At 34.5% G+C, this 20,717-nt stretch overlaps 1 protein-coding gene across 2 annotated transcripts in view; it reads right to left on the bottom strand.

The window, feature by feature from the left end:
* The window catches only part of LOC128217173 (FYVE, RhoGEF and PH domain-containing protein 4-like), a 69,434-nt gene that overhangs the window by 43,248 nt on the left and 5,469 nt on the right, over positions 1-20,717 (bottom strand). The window contains exons 1-2 of one of the 2 annotated variants that reach the window (XM_052924116.1): positions 18,212-18,536; positions 8,611-8,811 (exon numbers count right to left, since the gene is read on the bottom strand). In XM_052924116.1, coding sequence (XP_052780076.1) covers positions 8,611-8,811; positions 18,212-18,257 — 247 coding nt within the window. In that variant the 5' untranslated portion in view covers positions 18,258-18,536. Of the gene's footprint in view, positions 1-8,610; positions 8,812-18,211; positions 18,537-20,717 lie in introns of those variants that run through there. The other variant, XM_052924115.1, reaches the window with a different exon arrangement.

Below are 20,717 nucleotides of genomic sequence, written 5' to 3'. Positions count from 1 at the left end.
TTTGTGAGACATTACTTGTATTTGTGAGACATTATTTGTATTTGTGAGACATTACTTTGTATTTGTGAAACATTACTTGTATTTGTGAGACATTACTTGTATTTGTGAGACATTACTTGTATTTGTGAGACATTACTTGTATTTGTGAGACATTACTTTGTATTTGTGAAACATTACTTGTATTTGTGAGACATTATTTGTATTTGTGAGACATTACTTGTATTTGTGAGACATTATTTGTATTTGTGAGACATTACTTGTATTTGTGAGACATTACTTGTATTTGTGAGACATTACTTGTATTTGTGAAACATTACTTTGTATTTGTGAAACATTACTTGTATTTGTGAGACATTATTTGTATTTGTGAGACATTACTTGTATTTGTGAGACATTATTTGTATTTGTGAGACATTACTTGTATTTGTGAGACATTACTTGTATTTGTGAGACATTATTTGTATTTGTGAGACATTACTTGTATTTGTGAGACATTACTTGTATTTGTGAGACATTACTTGTATTTGTGAGACATTACTTGTATTTGTGAGACATTACTTGTATTTGTGAGACATTATTTGTATTTGTGAGACATTATTTGTATTTGTGAAACATTACTTTGTATTTGTGAAACATTACTTGTATTTGTGAGACATTATTTGTATTTGTGAGACATTACTTGTATTTGTGAGACATTATTTGTATTTGTGAGACATTACTTTGTATTTGTGAAACATTACTTGTATTTGTGAGACATTACTTGTATTTGTGAGACATTATTTGTATTTGTGAGACATTATTTGTATTTGTGAGACATTACTTGTATTTGTGAGACATTATTTGTATTTGTGAGACATTACTTGTATTTGTGAGACATTACTTGTATTTGTGAGACATTACTTGTATTTGTGAAACATTACTTTGTATTTGTGAGACATTACTTGTATTTGTGAGACATTATTTGTATTTGTGAGACATTACTTGTATTTGTGAGACATTATTTGTATTTGTGAGACATTACTTTGTATTTGTGAAACATTACTTGTATTTGTGAGACATTACTTGTATTTGTGAGACATTACTTGTATTTGTGAGACATTACTTGTATTTGTGAGACATTACTTTGTATTTGTGAAACATTACTTGTATTTGTGAGACATTATTTGTATTTGTGAGACATTACTTGTATTTGTGAGACATTATTTGTATTTGTGAGACATTACTTGTATTTGTGAGACATTACTTGTATTTGTGAGACATTACTTGTATTTGTGAAACATTACTTTGTATTTGTGAAACATTACTTGTATTTGTGAGACATTATTTGTATTTGTGAGACATTACTTGTATTTGTGAGACATTATTTGTATTTGTGAGACATTACTTGTATTTGTGAGACATTACTTGTATTTGTGAGACATTATTTGTATTTGTGAGACATTATTTGTATTTGTGAGACATTACTTGTATTTGTGAGACATAGCTTGTACTTGTGAAACATTATTTGTATTTGTGAGACATTATTTGTACTTGTGAAACATTATTTGTATTTGTGAGACATTATTTGTATTTGTGAGACATAATTTGTATTTGTGAGACATTACTTGTATTTGTGAGACATTACTTGTATTTGTGAGACATTACTTGTATTTGTGAGACATTACTTGTATTTGTGAGACATTACTTGTATTTGTGAAACATTATTGGTATTTGTGAGACATTACTTGTATTTGTGAGACATTACTTGTATTTGTGAAACATTATTGGTATTTGTGAGACATTACTTGTATTTGTGAGACATTACTTGTACTTGTGAAACATTACTTGTATTTGTGAGACATTACTTGTATTTGTGAGACATTATTTGTATTTGTGAGACATTACTTGTATTTGTGAGACATTACTTGTATTTGTGAGACATTATTTGTATTTGTGAGACATTATTTGTATTTGTGAGACATTACTTGTATTTGTGAGACATAGCTTGTACTTGTGAAACATTATTTGTATTTGTGAGACATTATTTGTACTTGTGAAACATTATTTGTATTTGTGAGACATTATTTGTATTTGTGAGACATAATTTGTATTTGTGAGACATTACTTGTATTTGTGAGACATTACTTGTATTTGTGAGACATTACTTGTATTTGTGAGACATTACTTGTATTTGTGAGACATTACTTGTATTTGTGAAACATTATTGGTATTTGTGAGACATTACTTGTATTTGTGAGACATTACTTGTATTTGTGAAACATTATTGGTATTTGTGAGACATTACTTGTATTTGTGAGACATTACTTGTACTTGTGAAACATTACTTGTATTTGTGAGACATTACTTGTATTTGTGAGACATTTTTTGTATTTGTGAGACATTATTGGTATTTGTGAGACATTATTTGTATTTGTGAGACATTACTTGTATTTGTGAGACATTACTTGTACTTGTGAAACATTATTTGTATTTGTGAGATATTACTTGTATTTGTGAGACATTACTTGTATTTGTGAGACATTACTTGTACTTGTGAAACATTATTTGTATTTGTGAGACATTATTGGTACTTGTGAGACATTACTTGTATTTGTGAGACATTACTTGTATCTGTGAAACATTATTGGTATTTGTGAGACATTACTTGTATCTGTGAGACATTAATTGTATTTGTGAAACATTACTTGTATTTGTGAGACATTACTTGTATTTGTGAGACATTATTTGTATTTGTGAGACATTATTTGTATTTGTGAGACATTACTTGTACTTGTGAAACATTATTTGTATTTGTGAGACATTATTGGTACTTGTGAGACATTACTTGTATTTGTGAGACATTACTTGTATCTGTGAAACATTATTGGTATTTGTGAGACATTACTTGTATCTGTGAGACATTAATTGTATTTGTGAAACATTACTTGTATTTGTGAGACATTACTTGTATTTGTGAGACATTATTGGTATTTGTGAGACATTACTTTGTATTTGTGAAACATTACTTTGTATTTGTGAGACATTACTTGTATTTGTGAGACATTATTTGTATTTGTGAGACATTATTTGTATTTGTGAAACATTACTTTGTATTTGTGAAACATTACTTGTATTTGTGAGACATTATTTGTATTTGTGAGACATTACTTGTATTTGTGAGACATTATTTGTATTTGTGAGACATTACTTTGTATTTGTGAAACATTACTTGTATTTGTGAGACATTACTTGTATTTGTGAGACATTACTTGTATCTGTGAAACATTATTGGTATTTGTGAGACATTACTTGTATCTGTGAGACATTAATTGTATTTGTGAAACATTACTTGTATTTGTGAGACATTACTTGTATTTGTGAGACATTATTGGTATTTGTGAGACATTACTTTGTATTTGTGAAACATTACTTTGTATTTGTGAGACATTACTTGTATTTGTGAGACATTATTTGTATTTGTGAGACATTATTTGTATTTGTGAAACATTACTTTGTATTTGTGAAACATTACTTGTATTTGTGAGACATTATTTGTATTTGTGAGACATTACTTGTATTTGTGAGACATTATTTGTATTTGTGAGACATTACTTTGTATTTGTGAAACATTATTTGTATTTGTGAGACATTACTTGTATTTGTGAGACATTACTTGTATTTGTGAGACATTACTTGTATTTGTGAAACATTACTTTGTATTTGTGAAACATTACTTGTATTTGTGAGACATTATTTGTATTTGTGAGACATTACTTGTATTTGTGAGACATTATTTGTATTTGTGAGACATTACTTGTATTTGTGAGACATTACTTGTATTTGTGAGACATTATTTGTATTTGTGAGACATTATTTGTATTTGTGAGACATTACTTGTATTTGTGAGACATAGCTTGTACTTGTGAAACATTATTTGTATTTGTGAGACATTATTTGTACTTGTGAAACATTACTTGTATTTGTGAGACATTATTTGTATTTGTGAAACATTATTTGTATTTGTGAGACATTATTTGTATTTGTGAGACATAATTTGTATTTGTGAGACATTACTTGTATTTGTGAGACATTACTTGTATTTGTGAGACATTACTTGTATTTGTGAGACATTACTTGTATTTGTGAGACATTACTTGTATTTGTGAAACATTATTGGTATTTGTGAGACATTACTTGTATTTGTGAGACATTACTTGTATTTGTGAAACATTATTGGTATTTGTGAGACATTACTTGTATTTGTGAGACATTACTTGTACTTGTGAAACATTACTTGTATTTGTGAGACATTACTTGTATTTGTGAGACATTATTTGTATTTGTGAGACATTACTTGTATTTGTGAGACATTACTTGTACTTGTGAAACATTATTTGTATTTGTGAGATATTACTTGTATTTGTGAGACATTACTTGTATTTGTGAGACATTACTTGTACTTGTGAAACATTATTTGTATTTGTGAGACATTATTGGTACTTGTGAGACATTACTTGTATTTGTGAGACATTACTTGTATCTGTGAAACATTATTGGTATTTGTGAGACATTACTTGTATCTGTGAGACATTAATTGTATTTGTGAAACATTACTTGTATTTGTGAGACATTACTTGTATTTGTGAGACATTATTTGTATTTGTGAGACATTATTTGTATTTGTGAGACATTATTTGTATTTGTGAAACATTATTGGTATTTGTGAGACATTACTTGTATTTGTGAGACATTACGTGTATTTGTGAGACATTATTTGTATTTGTGAAACATTATTTGTATTTGTGAGACATTATTGGTATTTGTGAGACATTACTTGTATTTGTGAGACATTACTTGTATCTGTGAGACATTATTGGTATTTGTGAGACATTACTTGTATTTGTGAGACATTACTTGTATTTGTGAGACATTACTTGTATTTGTGAGACATTACTTGTATTTGTGAGACATTATTTGTATTTGTGAGACATTATTTGTATTTGTGAGACATTATTTGTATTTGTGAAACATTATTGGTATTTGTGAGACATTACTTGTATTTGTGAGACATTACTTGTATTTGTGAGACATTATTTGTATTTGTGAGACATTATTGGTATTTGTGAGACATTATTTGTGAGACATTATTTGTATTTGTGAAACATTATTGGTATTTGTGAGACATTACTTGTATTTGTGAGACATTACATGTATTTGTGAGACATTATTTGTATTTGTGAAACATTATTTGTATTTGTGAGACATTATTGGTATTTTTGAAACATTATTTGTATTTGTGAGACATTATTTGTATCTGTGAGACATTATTGGTATTTGTGAGACATTACTTGTATTTGTGAGACATTATTGGTATTTGTGAGACATTACTTGTATTTGTGAGACATTACTTGTATTTGTGAGACATTACTTGTATTTGTGAGACATTACTTGTATTTGTGAGACATTATTTGTATTTGTGAGACATTATTTGTATTTGTGAGACATTATTTGTATTTGTGAAACATTATTGGTATTTGTGAGACATTATTGGTATTTGTGAGACATTACTTGTATTTGTGAGACATTATTGGTATTTGTGAAACATTATTTGTATTTGTGAGACATTATTGGTATTTGTGAGACATTACTTGTATTTGTGAGACATTACTTGTATTTGTGAGACATTATTTGTATTTGTGAGACATTATTTGTATTTGTGAGACATTATTGGTATTTGTGAGACATTACTTGTATTTGTGAGACATTACTTGTATTTGTGAAACATTATTGGTATTTGTGAGACATTATTTGTATTTGTGAGACATTACTTGTATTTGTGAAACATTACTTGTATTTGTGAGACATTACTTGTATTTGTGAGACATTATTTGTATTTGTGAGACATTATTGGTATTTGTGAGACATTACTTGTATTTGTGAGACATTACTTGTATTTGTGAGACATTACTTGTATTTGTGAGACATTACTTGTATTTGTGAAACATTATTGGTATTTGTGAGACATTACTTGTATTTGTGAAACATTACTTGTATTTGTGAGACATTATTTGTATTTGTGAAACATTACTTGTATTTGTGAGACATTATTTGTATTTGTGAAACATTACTTGTATTTGTGAGACATTACTTGTATTTGTGAGACATTATTTGTATTTGTGAGACATTATTTGTATTTGTGAAACATTATTGGTATTTGTGAGACATTACTTGTATTTGTGAGACATTATTTGTATTTGTGAGACATTACTTGTATTTGTGAGACATTATTTGTATTTGTGAGACATTACTTGTATTTGTGAAACATTATTTGTATTATGTGCAAGTTAAGAGTTGTTAACTTGATGTTGTTTAAGTTGTTTGACAGTTGGCTTGGCTTGGTACAAAGTATCAGTGAAATGCATCGTGTAATTACTGAGACATGCACTTAATAGAACATGCAAACATGCAATGTTTCTTTTTCTAAAAAAAACAAGGGTAAAATTGTCATAATATTTTACCTAGAGTTGTCATACTTTGATTGTTTTAAATGGTGTGATGACTGGGTCGTCTTGTTTTAAGTATGAATCCAATTCCTCAAGTTGTTACTAAGATATGACCATGATAGCAACTAGCATGCTAAACTTCAGCTTAAACCCCTGAGCTGACACCAGATGCTAATGCTAAGGGCAGGGCAAGTAAAAAAGTAAGGGGCTGCATATTCCTCATTTGTTATTTTCATAAATGTAACTTCCCATAGTATTTACTATCTTTACACATTTTAAGGCATATCCATGTGTAGTCCTGGGATGGTATTCAAAATGCAGCTTAAGTTCATCTTACAGTCATTCATCATTGACTTCATTCACTCTATTGGTTAGGCCTAAAAAAAAAATACATTTGGTTCGGGTTACCCGACCCTACCTACGGAATAGGCGCCGACCCTACCGTTTTTATAGTCAGTTTGAAAAAAAAATTGAAAAACTAAAAAAACTAAAAAAAAAATTGTTTTCTTTTCTTTTTTTTTGCTTTTCAATATGTAGTATAAAACCTTAATTGCTTATATAGAAGATAACTTTAATACCAATCTCCAATGATGAAAATGACATTCTTATATAAAGCCTAATAAAAAAAAATAAAAAAATAAAAAAAAGCCTACCTACCCTACCTATTTTTGAAAAGGATGTAACCCTAACCAAACATTTTTATTTTAGGCCTTAGTTATTTATAACCAATAATCCGATTAGCTACATCATACTTAGATCCAATAAAGATTAATATTAAATACCAGTCCTGCATCTGTTATTTCTTTTATAATTTATTCTGGTATGTTTTCAAGAATAAGAGACATCAGTTTCAGTCAAGATGTAGTTTTACTGACCTCTCAAATGGTAGCTGAGGAACCTCAAACTTGCGCCCTAAGTCAATTTCATGTGGCAGATCCCCAGTTAGTTTGTAATCATGGATATTTGTACAGTGTTTAAAACGATACAGTAGAATATTTTTATGTACGTATGAATGTAACTTTGCATGTTTGTACATATTGTTTGAATAAACGAAATTGTCCATGAAAAAAAAAATGTGGCAGTTCCTCAAAATTCTATCTTGACCTGGTAACAGAAGTCTTTAATTGAATAAGTGTTGATTAAGCAATAATTTTTCTCAAATAACCTTTTTCTGATCCATCTCAAAATGTAGGAACACATTCGGAACTCCTCGGCCATTTTTTCAAAAACAACCTCGGATGTATATGGACGGTTTACATACTTAAAAAGTGGTACGTTTAAGTCCGCTGCAAATAGATTGCGCAGTAATCTTATTTGGTAGTTAAAATTTATGACTTAACTCTTGGGAATGGTAATTATGTTTGCAATAATACACTTCACTGGCAATCAATTTAAACTGAGAGCAATGAATACAACTCTTAAACACTACATTTAATTAATGCTTTTATTAAAAAAAATACGGACTACTTCAACAGATGTACCGGCATACATCCGAGGTTGTTTTTGAAAAAATGGCCGAGGAGCTCCAAATGGTAGGAACAAACACTATAAATAAAGGGTCGAGTTCTCTTACTTTTTGCTTTACATACTGGTAATCAAAATCGACCACTGTGTTACAGTCGATCCAGATTTAAACTCAAGTAGGTCATGAAGCACTGATTTTGCTTTAACAGACTGCAATGTTTACAAACAACTTCTTTTTCTTAAACATCCTCTGCTTGAATCCTAATGATTGTGAAACATATTATCCAGACTATCTTAGAAGAACTATGTAATAGATTCTTAGGTCTAAAATACCAGTTTGGGAGCCTCAAAATTGTTCACAGTTTTTAAGTGATAAAGGTATATTACCAAGCTGCTTCATTGCTGTAAAGGTAGTTGTTGCCACCATTTTATAAATACTTACTAATACATATGGTCATAAAAAATACAGCGAGTCGAGCTCATACTTGTAAACCATTTTGACATCTTGAGTATCAGTGTATCCAACGCTATTTGCCAATGTAACTATTTTTCTATGTATTTCTCCATTGTCGTCAAAGGTTTGAAATGACCTAAGACCATGTCTGATAACCCCATGGTACCTGGTTAGTCTCAAAGGCTTGAAGTGATGCAAAATTAAACTTACAATGGAGTTTCTGTAGCTTGAGTCTGATAGTCCCCAGGTCAGGTACATTTGTTGCAGACTTGGAACGCTGGCGATCTCGTTTCTTTCGGCTCTTTTTGGTCCCCACCTTCTCTGCGAACTCGGGTGTCTCAATGAACGCTTGCCGGTCAAACTCTTTCAGATCATCTGGGGTGGATGGGAGAGGGAATCCATCATTCTCATCTGCAATGGTTCAATGATGTGGTCATACAGAGACAAAACATAAAGTTAATCACCGCAGTCTATTAGAAATTGATATGATAGATGCATGTAAAAATTAATTTGTTTCTAAACACAGTCAAAGAAGACAACCAAAGATCTTGCAAGTTTATTATAAAATGAATATATTATCATTACATCAGCTTGAATTACAAATAAAAGTTTATGCTTTTTTGTCAGGTCAAGAATAAGTATCATCAATAAATCAAATTTAAAAGGTGTGATAACTCAGGAAAGGCTTGTATAAAGTATGGAACCAATACATCAAGTGGCTACTGAGATGTGACCTTGATAAGAACTTAAACACTTCAATCTTCAGCGTAAACAGTGATGCTGACACCAGATGTTTATGCCAAGGCCAGGGCGGGTAAAAAAGTAAGGGGCTGCGTATTTCCTATTTGTTATTTTATGTTTATAAATGTTACTTTGCTTAGTTTATACTAAAGAGAAGTATATTATTAAGGAGCCTTTCTCTGACTCTTACTCTGACTCATGTGCCTTCTGTATAACAATTAATTACTTTGTGGTAGAAGCTGAAATGGCTATTGCATTGACAAGGGAGGTAACTATGATCACACTAATGGTCAGTTCATCATCATGATCTTCCTTAAAACACCAACCATTTTCTTTTCAAAACTTCTTCAACAAATAAGATTGAAAGACAACCCCATGCTGCTTGTAATTTCAACCAACATTGGGGTCCACACACTCTCAGTCCTTTTTATACTCAGAAACCACTACAGTACTGTGTCCTTTTTAAAAGGTGAAGAGAATGTTCAACTGGTGGGGATGGAACCAATGACCTCTGGGTTCAGGAGCAGGCACTTATAAGACAAGTCTTGAGACATGAAACCCATGACCTGAGGGAAAAGAGGCAGACACCAATCAGACAAGTTTTGAGACACAAATCCATGACTTCTGGGTTTAGAGGCGGACACCTATCAGACAAGTCTTAAGACACCAACCCATGACCTCTGGGTTTAGAGGCGAACACCTATCAGACAAGTCTTAAGACACCAACCCATGACCTCTGGGTTCAGAGGCGAACACCTATCAGACAAGTCTAAAGACACCAACCCATGACCTCCCAGGGTTCAGAGGCGAACACCTATTAGACAAGTCTTGAGACAAAAAACCATGACCTCCCAGGGTTCAGAGGCAAACACCTATCACACAAGTCTTAAGACACCAACCCATGACCTCTGGGTTCAGAGGCGAACACCTATCACACAAGTCTTGAGACAAAAAACCATGACCTCCCAGGGTTCAGAGGCAAACACCTATCACACAAGTCTTAAGACACCAACCCATGACCTCCCAGGGTTCAGAGGCAAACACCTATCACACAAGTCTTAAGACACCAACCCATGACCTCCCAGGGTTCAGAGGCGAACACCTATCAGACAAGTCTTAAGACACCAACCCATGACCTCCCAGGGTTCAGAGGCGAACACCTATTAGACAAGTCTTGAGACAAAAAACCATGACCTCCCAGGGTTCAGAGGCAAACACCTATCACACAAGTCTTAAGACACCAACCCATGACCTCTGGGTTCAGAGGCGAACACCTATCACACAAGTCTTAAGACACCAACCCATGACCTCCCAGGGTTCAGAGGCGAACACCTATTAGACAAGTCTTGAGACAAAAAACCATGACCTCCCAGGGTTCAGAGGCAAACACCTATCACACAAGTCTTAAGACACCAACCCATGACCTCTGGGTTCAGAGGCAAACACCTATCACACAAGTCTTAAGACACCAACCCATGACCTCCCAGGGTTCAGAGGCAAACACCTATCACACAAGTCTTAAGACACCAACCCATGACCTCCCAGGGTTCAGAGGCAAACACCTATCAGACAAGTCTTGAGACAAAAAACCATGACCTCCCAGGGTTCAGAGGCAAACACCTATCAGACAAGTCTTGAGACAAAAAACCATGACCTCCCAGGGTTCAGAGGCAAACACCTATCACACAAGTCTTAAGACACGAACCCATGACCTCTGGGTTCAGAGGCAAACACCTATCACACAAGTCTTAAGACACCAACCCATGACCTCCCAGGGTTCAGAGGCAAACACCTATCACACAAGTCTTAAGACACCAACCCATGACCTCTGGGTTCAGAGGCAAACACCTATCAGACAAGTCTTGAGACAAAAAACCATGACCTCCCAGGGTTCAGAGGCAAACACCTATCACACAAGTCTTAAGACACCAACCCATGACCTCTGGGTTCAGAGGCAAACACCTATCACACAAGTCTTAAGACACCAACCCATGACCTCCCAGGGTTCAGAGGCGAACACCTATTAGACAAGTCTTGAGACAAAAAACCATGACCTCCCAGGGTTCAGAGGCAAACACCTATCAGACAAGTCTTGAGACAAAAAACCATGACCTCCCAGGGTTCAGAGGCAAACACCTATCACACAAGTCTTGAGACAAAAAACCATGACCTCCCAGGGTTCAGAGGCAAACACCTATCACACAAGTCTTAAGACACCAACCCATGACCTCTGGGTTCAGAGGCGAACACCTATCAGACAAGTCTTGAGACAAAAAACCATGACCTCCCAGGGTTCAGAGGCAAACACCTATCACACAAGTCTTAAGAAAAAAACCATGACCTCCCAGGGTTCAGAGGCAAACACCTATCAGACAAGTCTTGAGACACCAACCCATGACCTCCCAGGGTTCAGAGGCGAACACCTATCACACAAGTCTTAAGACACCAACCCATGACCTCCCAGGGTTCAGAGGCAAACACCAATCAGACAAGTCTTGAGACACCAACCCATGACCTCCCAGGGTTCAGAGGCAAACACCTATCAGACAAGTCTTGAGACACCAACCCATGACCTCCCAGGGTTCAGAGGCAAACACCTATCAGACAAGTCTTGAGACAAAAAACCATGACCTCCCAGGGTTCAGAGGCAAACACCTATCAGACAAGTCTTGAGACAAAAAACCATGACCTCCCAGGGTTCAGAGGCAAACACCTATCAGACAAGTCTTAAGACACCAACCCATGACCTCTGGGTTTAGAGGCAAACACCTATCAGACAAGTCTTGAGACAAAAAACCATGACCTCTGGGTTCAGAGGCAAACACCTATCAGACAAGTCTTGAGACAAAAAACCATGACCTCCCAGGGTTCAGAGGCAAACACCTATCACACAAGTCTTAAGACACCAACCCATGACCTCCCAGGGTTCAGAGGCGAACACCTATCAGACAAGTCTTAAGACACCAACCCATGACCTCCCAGGGTTCAGAGGCAAACACCTATCACACAAGTCTTAAGACAAAAAACCATGACCTCCCAGGGTTCAGAGGCAAACACCTATCAGACAAGTCTTGAGACAAAAAACCATGACCTCCCAGGGTTCAGAGGCAAACACCTATCAGACAAGTCTTGAGACAAAAACCCATGACCTCCCAGGGTTCAGAGGCGAACACCTATCACACAAGTCTTAAGACACCAACCCATGACCTCCCAGGGTTCAGAGGCGAACACCTATCACACAAGTCTTAAGACAAAAAACCATGACCTCCCAGGGTTCAGAGGCAAACACCTATCACACAAGTCTTAAGACACCAACCCATGACCTCTGGGTTCAGAGGCAAACACCTATCAGACAAGTCTTGAGACAAAAAACCATGACCTCCCAGGGTTCAGAGGCAAACACCTATCACACAAGTCTTAAGACACCAACCCATGACCTCTGGGTTCAGAGGCGAACACCTATCACACAAGTCTTGAGACAAAAAACCATGACCTCCCAGGGTTCAGAGGCAAACACCTATCAGACAAGTCTTGAGACAAAAAACCATGACCTCCAAGGGTTCAGAGGCAAACACCTATCAGACAAGTCTTAAGACACCAACCCATGACCTCTGGGTTCAGAGGCAAACACCTATCAGACAAGTCTTGAGACACCAACCCATGACCTCCCAGGGTTCAGAGGCGAACACCTATCAGACAAGTCTTTAGACAACAACCCATGACCTCCCAGGGTTCAGAGGCGAACACCTATCAGACAAGTCTTAAGACACCAACCCATGACCTCCCAGGGTTCAGAGGCGAACACCTATTAGACAAGTCTTGAGACAAAAAACCATGACCTCCCAGGGTTCAGAGGCAAACACCTATCAGACAAGTCTTGAGACAAAAAACCATGACCTCCCAGGGTTCAGAGGCAAACACCTATCAGACAAGTCTTGAGACAAAAAACCATGACCTCCCAGGGTTCAGAGGCAAACACCTATCAGACAAGTCTTAAGACACCAACCCATGACCTCTGGGTTCAGAGGCGAACACCTATCACACAAGTCTTAAGACACCAACCCATGACCTCTGGGTTCAGAGGCGAACACCTATCACACAAGTCTTAAGACACCAACCCATGACCTCTGGGTTCAGAGGCAAACACCTATCACACAAGTCTTAAGACACCAACCCATGACCTCTGGGTTCAGAGGCGAACACCTATCACACAAGTCTTAAGACACCAACCCATGACCTCTGGGTTCAGAGGCAAACACCTATCACACAAGTCTTGAGACAAAAAACCATGACCTCCCAGGGTTCAGAGGCAAACACCTATCAGACAAGTCTTGAGACAAAAAACCATGACCTCCCAGGGTTCAGAGGCAAACACCTATCACACAAGTCTTAAGACACCAACCCATGACCTCTGGGTTCAGAGGCAAACACCTATCACACAAGTCTTAAGACACCAACCCATGACCTCCCAGGGTTCAGAGGCAAACACCTATCAGACAAGTCTTGAGACAAAAAACCATGACCTCCCAGGGTTCAGAGGCAAACACCTATCACACAAGTCTTAAGACAAAAAACCATGACCTCCCAGGGTTCAGAGGCAAACACCTATCAGACAAGTCTTGAGACAAAAAACCATGACCTCCCAGGGTTCAGAGGCAAACACCTATCAGACAAGTCTTGAGACACCAACCCATGACCTCTGGGTTTAGAGGCAAACACCTATCAGACAAGTCTTGAGACAAAAAACCATGACCTCTGGGTTTAGAGGCAAACACCTATCAGACAAGTCTTGAGACAAAAAACCATGACCTCCCAGGGTTCAGAGGCAAACACCTATCACACAAGTCTTGAGACAAAAAACCATGACCTCCCAGGGTTCAGAGGCGAACACCTATCACACAAGTCTTAAGACAAAAAACCATGACCTCTGGGTTCAGAGGCAAACACTTATCACACAAGTCTTGAGACAAAAAACCATGACCTCTGGGTTCAGAGGCGAACACCTATCACACAAGTCTTAAGACACCAACCAATGACCTACCAGGGTTCAGAGGCGAACACCTATTAGACAAGTCTTGAGACAAAAAACCATGACCTCCCAGGGTTCAGAGGCAAACACCTATCAGACAAGTCTTGAGACAAAAAACCATGACCTCTGGGTTTAGAGGCAAACACCTATCAGACAAGTCTTGAGGCACAAACTCAAGGCTGAGTAAAAACAAATAATTTTACTTCAGACAACATTATGAAGCATCCATAATAATCAGGCACTTGTATCTTTTTAGCAATACCATACTCATTGAAGGCTTCATTATACTTTGATAACTATATGGTTAAGTAATATTGCGCTCATAAAGGTATAATGTACTCACATAAGCATTATAATGATACAATACACTTGTAACTTGATGTCAGAGACACCATACAGTCCACCATAAAATCTACCTCTATCACATGTATAGAATTACCATAAGTGGATTATCAATATAAAACTTGAAACTTTATCATACCATAATCCAAAGATGACACAAATTAGTTTAATTCAAACTCCACAACAATAAACAAATATCAGTTGTAATATTTGCCTCGCTAACAACACTTTGTGAATAATCCAAACAGAATGATAAAATGAGTATCAATACAATAGGTATCAATATTTGCATCTATAAAATCGTTTTATGACACTGTACTCATGGGTCAGCACTTGACCCGATGATACGCAAACACAGATAAATGTTGTTTTGCTCACGTTGTACATGTACGTCAGCGATCATGGACTGACTAATGTGACAATAGGAAGTTAAGAATGTACTTATAAGAAGTAACCTTTCATCACAGAAATTTGACACACCATAGACTAAGATTACAATCAACAAGTTGTTTCTTTTAATGTTGAGACTTTGATCTGTTAAATGTCTAAAACTATGTCACAAAAACGATAAAGAATTATTTAATAACTAATGCTATGTCACAAAAGCAATTAAGAAGTTGTTTCATAAAATTTCAAGACTTTAAACTATTTAATAACTAATACTATGTCACAAAAGCAATTAAGAAGTTGTTTCATTAAATTTCAAGTCTTTGAACTATTTAATAACTAATACTATGTCATAAAAATATGTATTACTCCACAAGCATTAAAATCCAATTTTCACAATTGCTCAAAACCCCGTATCTTTTTTTAGGTATAAGATAAATATATTCCCTCAAAATTTTGACTTTTTCTTCCTGTCAGTAATAGTTAAACACCTATACTTCCTGATTTGGGTGAAAATGAGACAGACCAAGCAAATTTTTGTTAAAAATTGCCGGTCATGCTTTCTTGTCAAGTAAAATCTTCAAGCATGCAAGTCACCTTATAAAGTACTGTGATATTTTTTAAGTGCTTAGCCAGGATAACGAATATCATCCAGTTATCATTTTGAATTGGCATGCTATATAACTGTTTTTTAAAAATGCTGACTGGTCATAGATTCAAACCATGTAAACATCATATAATAGATGATAAAGTGTTGTATTAACTGAACTTTTAGGGATAAATTCATGTTACTGTTCAATAAATTCAACTTTAAAGCTGCACTCTCACAGATTTACCGTTTTGACGCCTTTTTATCTGTTGTCTAGGAATGAGCAATTTTTTTGCGTAAATATCTGCAAACCAGTGATATAAGACTGCTGACAAAAAATCAGATCGCAGACTTCCATATTTAAGTTAAAAAATTGACGCTTTATGCATTTTTCTTAAACCGTTTTTAGCCATACAATATAAATTTTCGAACGGAAATATGATAATCTGCGATCTGATCTTTTATCACACCGCAGTCTTATATTACTGGTTTGCAGATATTTATGCAAAAATTGTCTCACTCCAAGGCAAAAAATAAAAAAAAGTTGTCAAGATGGTATATTTGTGAGAGCTAGTGCAGCTTTAAGTTACACGCAAACAAGGTTTTATATCATCCAGCCTCAAATCTATCTATATATGATCTAAATTAAGCATGTCAAAAAAGAAATCTATGTATAGCTATCAGATTTCAATTGAGGAAGTAAACATCAGTTTATCTTGTTCAAATATGTTCCCTGATAAATGACATAATTATCATTGATATTAACATATTGACATGCACTGTTACATTAAACATATTGCAATCCGGAGTACCAATAAAGCATGTTAAGTTCATACTTTAACCTATATGCATAATAAATATGTCATTTCAATCATATTATGCTGTTGAAAAGCATACAATCATGTGAAAAAAGTGCAGAAAGAAATAGCTGAATCAAGAACTGCAATATCATTTTGACATCCATTATGTTTTCATAATGTCAGCATGTTACATGTCTTTGACCACTTGAATAATGTTCAAGGACATAAAACCCTTGACAAAAGATGAAACTGAGTTATTTGTCATAGCAATAGAATATTATGAATCATTTACAATTAGTATTGATTATCATGCCAGCCTGCATAAAAAACTATCAATTGATTATTGATGACTTATTGATAATTAATCTATATAAACCGTTTATTGCCACTTATTGGAAATGGTAACTTAAAAAAATACTAATAAAAATTGAATGATCATACTAATTATGTCAAACATTAAAATTCTATACATGGTTGTATCGTTATTAAAAATAAAAATTTGGTTTTAAGTAAATCTAATTGAAATATTTGTACTTGCAAAAAGTCCACCAACATTATAGGTCCCGTAATCAGATTTCTAGTAAAAATATCACCACAACAGTTGAAATATGAATACAATTTTCTGTATAAAATGCCCTCGGCATAGACTGTCACAGTTTTATAGCGATCATACTACAGTGTTGTAATCCAAGGAGTTACATTTATGTCGAAAGGCGTGTCGAGCTAATTGTCTTATGTAATAAGAAAGTTTACAGTGTTTGGTTATAACCACTAACTAATATATTCAGTCCAGATATTCTATATCAATTTTTCCATATTCAGTCTCAGATTGCAACTTTATAATTATGATAATCAGGAAGTAGGGGCTGCATGAGTGAGATCCAGGATTTTACCATAGATCATCGACCCACGTCGTTGGTGTAACTTAGGATAATCGACCAGTTCCCAGGAGCCAAAAACTATGGACTCTTAATGCACCAGTCAAATGTAACCACGGCTCCCCCAGGTCCGGGGGTATACCGGGGATAGCCAAGGAAATGGGCCATGTTTTTACCTTCCAGTTGGCCCAGCAGTGCAAGGTGAATGCGGTGGTTTGTTCTTCGCACCAAAAATAGCGAGGAATGGGCCTTACCTAGTGTCCCTAGGGTGCGGGGGCATTTGGCGGGAATTTAACCAGCAATAGCTGGACCGTCAATGTCCTCGCTATTTCCCGGACCGGAGGGGGGGGAGGGGGTATGAATGTGGTTACAATTGACTGGTACATAACTATGTAGAGGGGGTTTGGCATGCAATCCTCTACCAAGATATTTTCAAAATGGTGAATTTTTTATGCAATTCATGCATATTTTCCAACCACATCAAAATGAAAAAATTGCTAGGACAACTCAAAACTCCACTAGTAGGGACAACACCGAAAAATATTTAATTTGTAGTTCTTAAATTAATTCATGAATAAATCATGAACTGCGCATATTATTTTCAACAGGGAAATATCTTCAGGGGTTACCTCTTAATCTCAATGTAAATGAATGCCATATTATTGGTTTCACTTTAAAATAAATGCATTCATAACATCATTAATATTCAGTTTGACAGGAGAAAAACTTCTGTTGCTAGGCACCCACTGATCTTTTTCAGTTGAAAACGTATTACAGAGCAAGAAAGACAACTCCTAAATTGCAAATAATGAGTTATGTAATTGTCCCCCTTTTTATAAGATTATACCAATTTTATAGATTATTTGTTTTATAGAAAGTTAAAGAAATGTGTGCATATTTTGCAAATACCTTTTTAGGAAAAAAGTTAATAATATTATGTAGTTTTTAAATTTTTATAACTGTAGGTTAAACATTGAAAGGAATTTCGAGCAGAGATCCTTATTAAGGGTCCTTGTTACAACAACATAAAATTTACATAGCTTACCCTTGATGGATCCTTTCCTGACCCGTTCTTTCAACTTCTTGTACATTGTTATTCCAGGAAAAAAAATCACAGCTTAATCCATATGATAAGAATATCACTTATATCCATGTCTTTCAATTGTATGGGAAATTATCACAGCCGGAGCAGTCTGGTTATCTATATTATTCTCTAACACTAAAATGGTGCACGTACAACTCCTGACATTTCAACAAATTTTGAAACTTTAATTTAATTACGCATACGGTGTATTTTCATATGATATTTCATATTTTGGTTTATTTTCGCATACATTAACAAAATGTACCACATTTCAAAATAATTTAATTGAAGTCATGAATCATATTTTACGCTTGTTTGCCTGTAAAAAGAAAGAAACCAATTCATATCTTTGAAAACTTCATCTTCGTTAATTAATTCATATTTCATAGCCACAATAAAGACCCTATTATCACTTATTAATTAACATATATGCTTTTAAATCTTGTCAGTTTACTTCAGCATTTTGTCACGTGGAGACCTACTGAAATTATTTTGCATACGACTTTCCTGAAGTGTTAGGAAAAAAATAAAAAAATAGTGCAAAATGCATTGAAATAATTTCACTTTTAAAAAAATAAAAATATATATATTATTTATTGGTCGCTTTTAAGTTCTTTTGCTGTTGTAAGTAGTTTTCTCAATATTTTTGCTTCAAAATGTTTGTATTCCACTGTTTAACATATTTCAGTTTCCAAGAAACACATGCAAGGAAATTAAGTTCCCGAAAATTAATTGGTACAAAATCTGCAATTTTGCAATATTAATTATATACCAAATTCCATTTAGACCCTTTAAGTCCAGTCTGCAATGTTCTATATGTCTGAAAACGCCTAACAGAGAATTCCTTTCATTCATTAACCAATCACCTTTTAATTAAACCATGACTACATTTTTCTCAGGTATTTTTGCACAGGTGTTTTTGTCCAAAATCCTGCAGGCAATGGCAAGTGCATTGATTATTTTTTCCCCTTCTCCTAGCTTTTTCCCTGATTAATTACATTTTTTCTTCTCTCATTTCTCTGCCTTTTATAACACTTCAATGTCTGCAAAACCTTCTTCTACAATTTCATTATACCCTTTTCAATAGTTAAGTACATCTGTACCAACGTCTTATATTTCAATGCACAAAATTATGTAGCCGTAATACTGTCTTAGATATTAGAAACATGCAACAATGCACATAGCAAAGGAAGCAAATTTATGGTGAAATTTCAGCTCATTTATATATCCATGGAAACCAAGCTCATTACAATCAAAAATAAAATCCTACAACAATTATCAATTCCTCTTCGTTATATCCAACAGTCCCTGGTTAATTCAAAATCAATCCATTTTGTTCACATTTTTGAATTAAGTTATTGTAGTGGCTAACAATATATATGTGCTCCCAACATCCTAATATTCTCAATATAACACAATATTTTTCATAGATTAAATCAATGCAAAATCTGGTGACTTCATACAAAATTCATAACTAAAATATTTTTTCCAGAAACAGATCTAGAAAACCGCACAGTCATTAACTAATTAATTAAGACGTATACATGTATCCTCAATCCTTACTGACAACTCAATATAGATTACTAAGTGATTTTATTATGCAACTCAGACAAATAAAATGCATGTCATGTCAAAATCACCCCCTCACTTTTATTTCTCTCCATTCAAGGCCTATGACCTCCCCTCTTTGTAAACATGTGTCGTATAAGCATTATCATTTAGAGATCTGTTTTTGAACTTAGAATCTGATATACATGCATGCCTAATTTGACAAAAATTACTGAATCAAATGATCATTATGCAAATTCACTTATTATCTTGACAAAATCAGTATTTCAGCAAATAAAAAATGGCAATTAGTCTTGATCAATGTTCAACCTGAACATGACCCTTGATAACAATATAAACATATTGTACTGCCTGAATTACAATTTTTTACCATTTGGATTAAAATATTGGTCATCAATAACTGTATTGATGTTCTAAAAACTATACAGTCGAAACTCGTTGGCTCTTTATCACCTGGCTCGATCTCCTCGTTGGCTCGAACTTGATGTAAAAGACCAATTTAATCTCCTTTCAGTTTATGTAAAAAATTCCGCTTGACTCGATATTCGTGAGACTCGAAGAATTTTTGGTTGGTCCCCGGTATATCGCAAGCCAACAGGTTTTGATTGTATAGAGAATAGTTGTTTGTTTCAGTGTAAGATCATGATATATTTCACTGAGTGAGCACCAAAAGCTATACGGTTTTCATGGGGTGAAATATACTGCAATCTTTAATTTATACATTGAAATGAACAATTTTCATTTTATTAGATGCCTTTAAAGGATATTAAATGACAGTAGATTGTTCTTTTTCATAAAAGCGTGCCAAATTGTATGCGAACGTAACAAAAATAAGGTTTGTCGAAATTTACAGGCATTATAAACAATCCAAAATTTTAACGCAAACTTTCAAACAGAT

This window comes from Mya arenaria, chromosome 14 (assembly GCF_026914265.1).
Source record: "Mya arenaria isolate MELC-2E11 chromosome 14, ASM2691426v1".
NCBI lineage: Eukaryota > Metazoa > Mollusca > Bivalvia > Myida > Myidae > Mya > Mya arenaria.
This window is presented reverse-complemented; position numbering and strand designations above follow the sequence as displayed.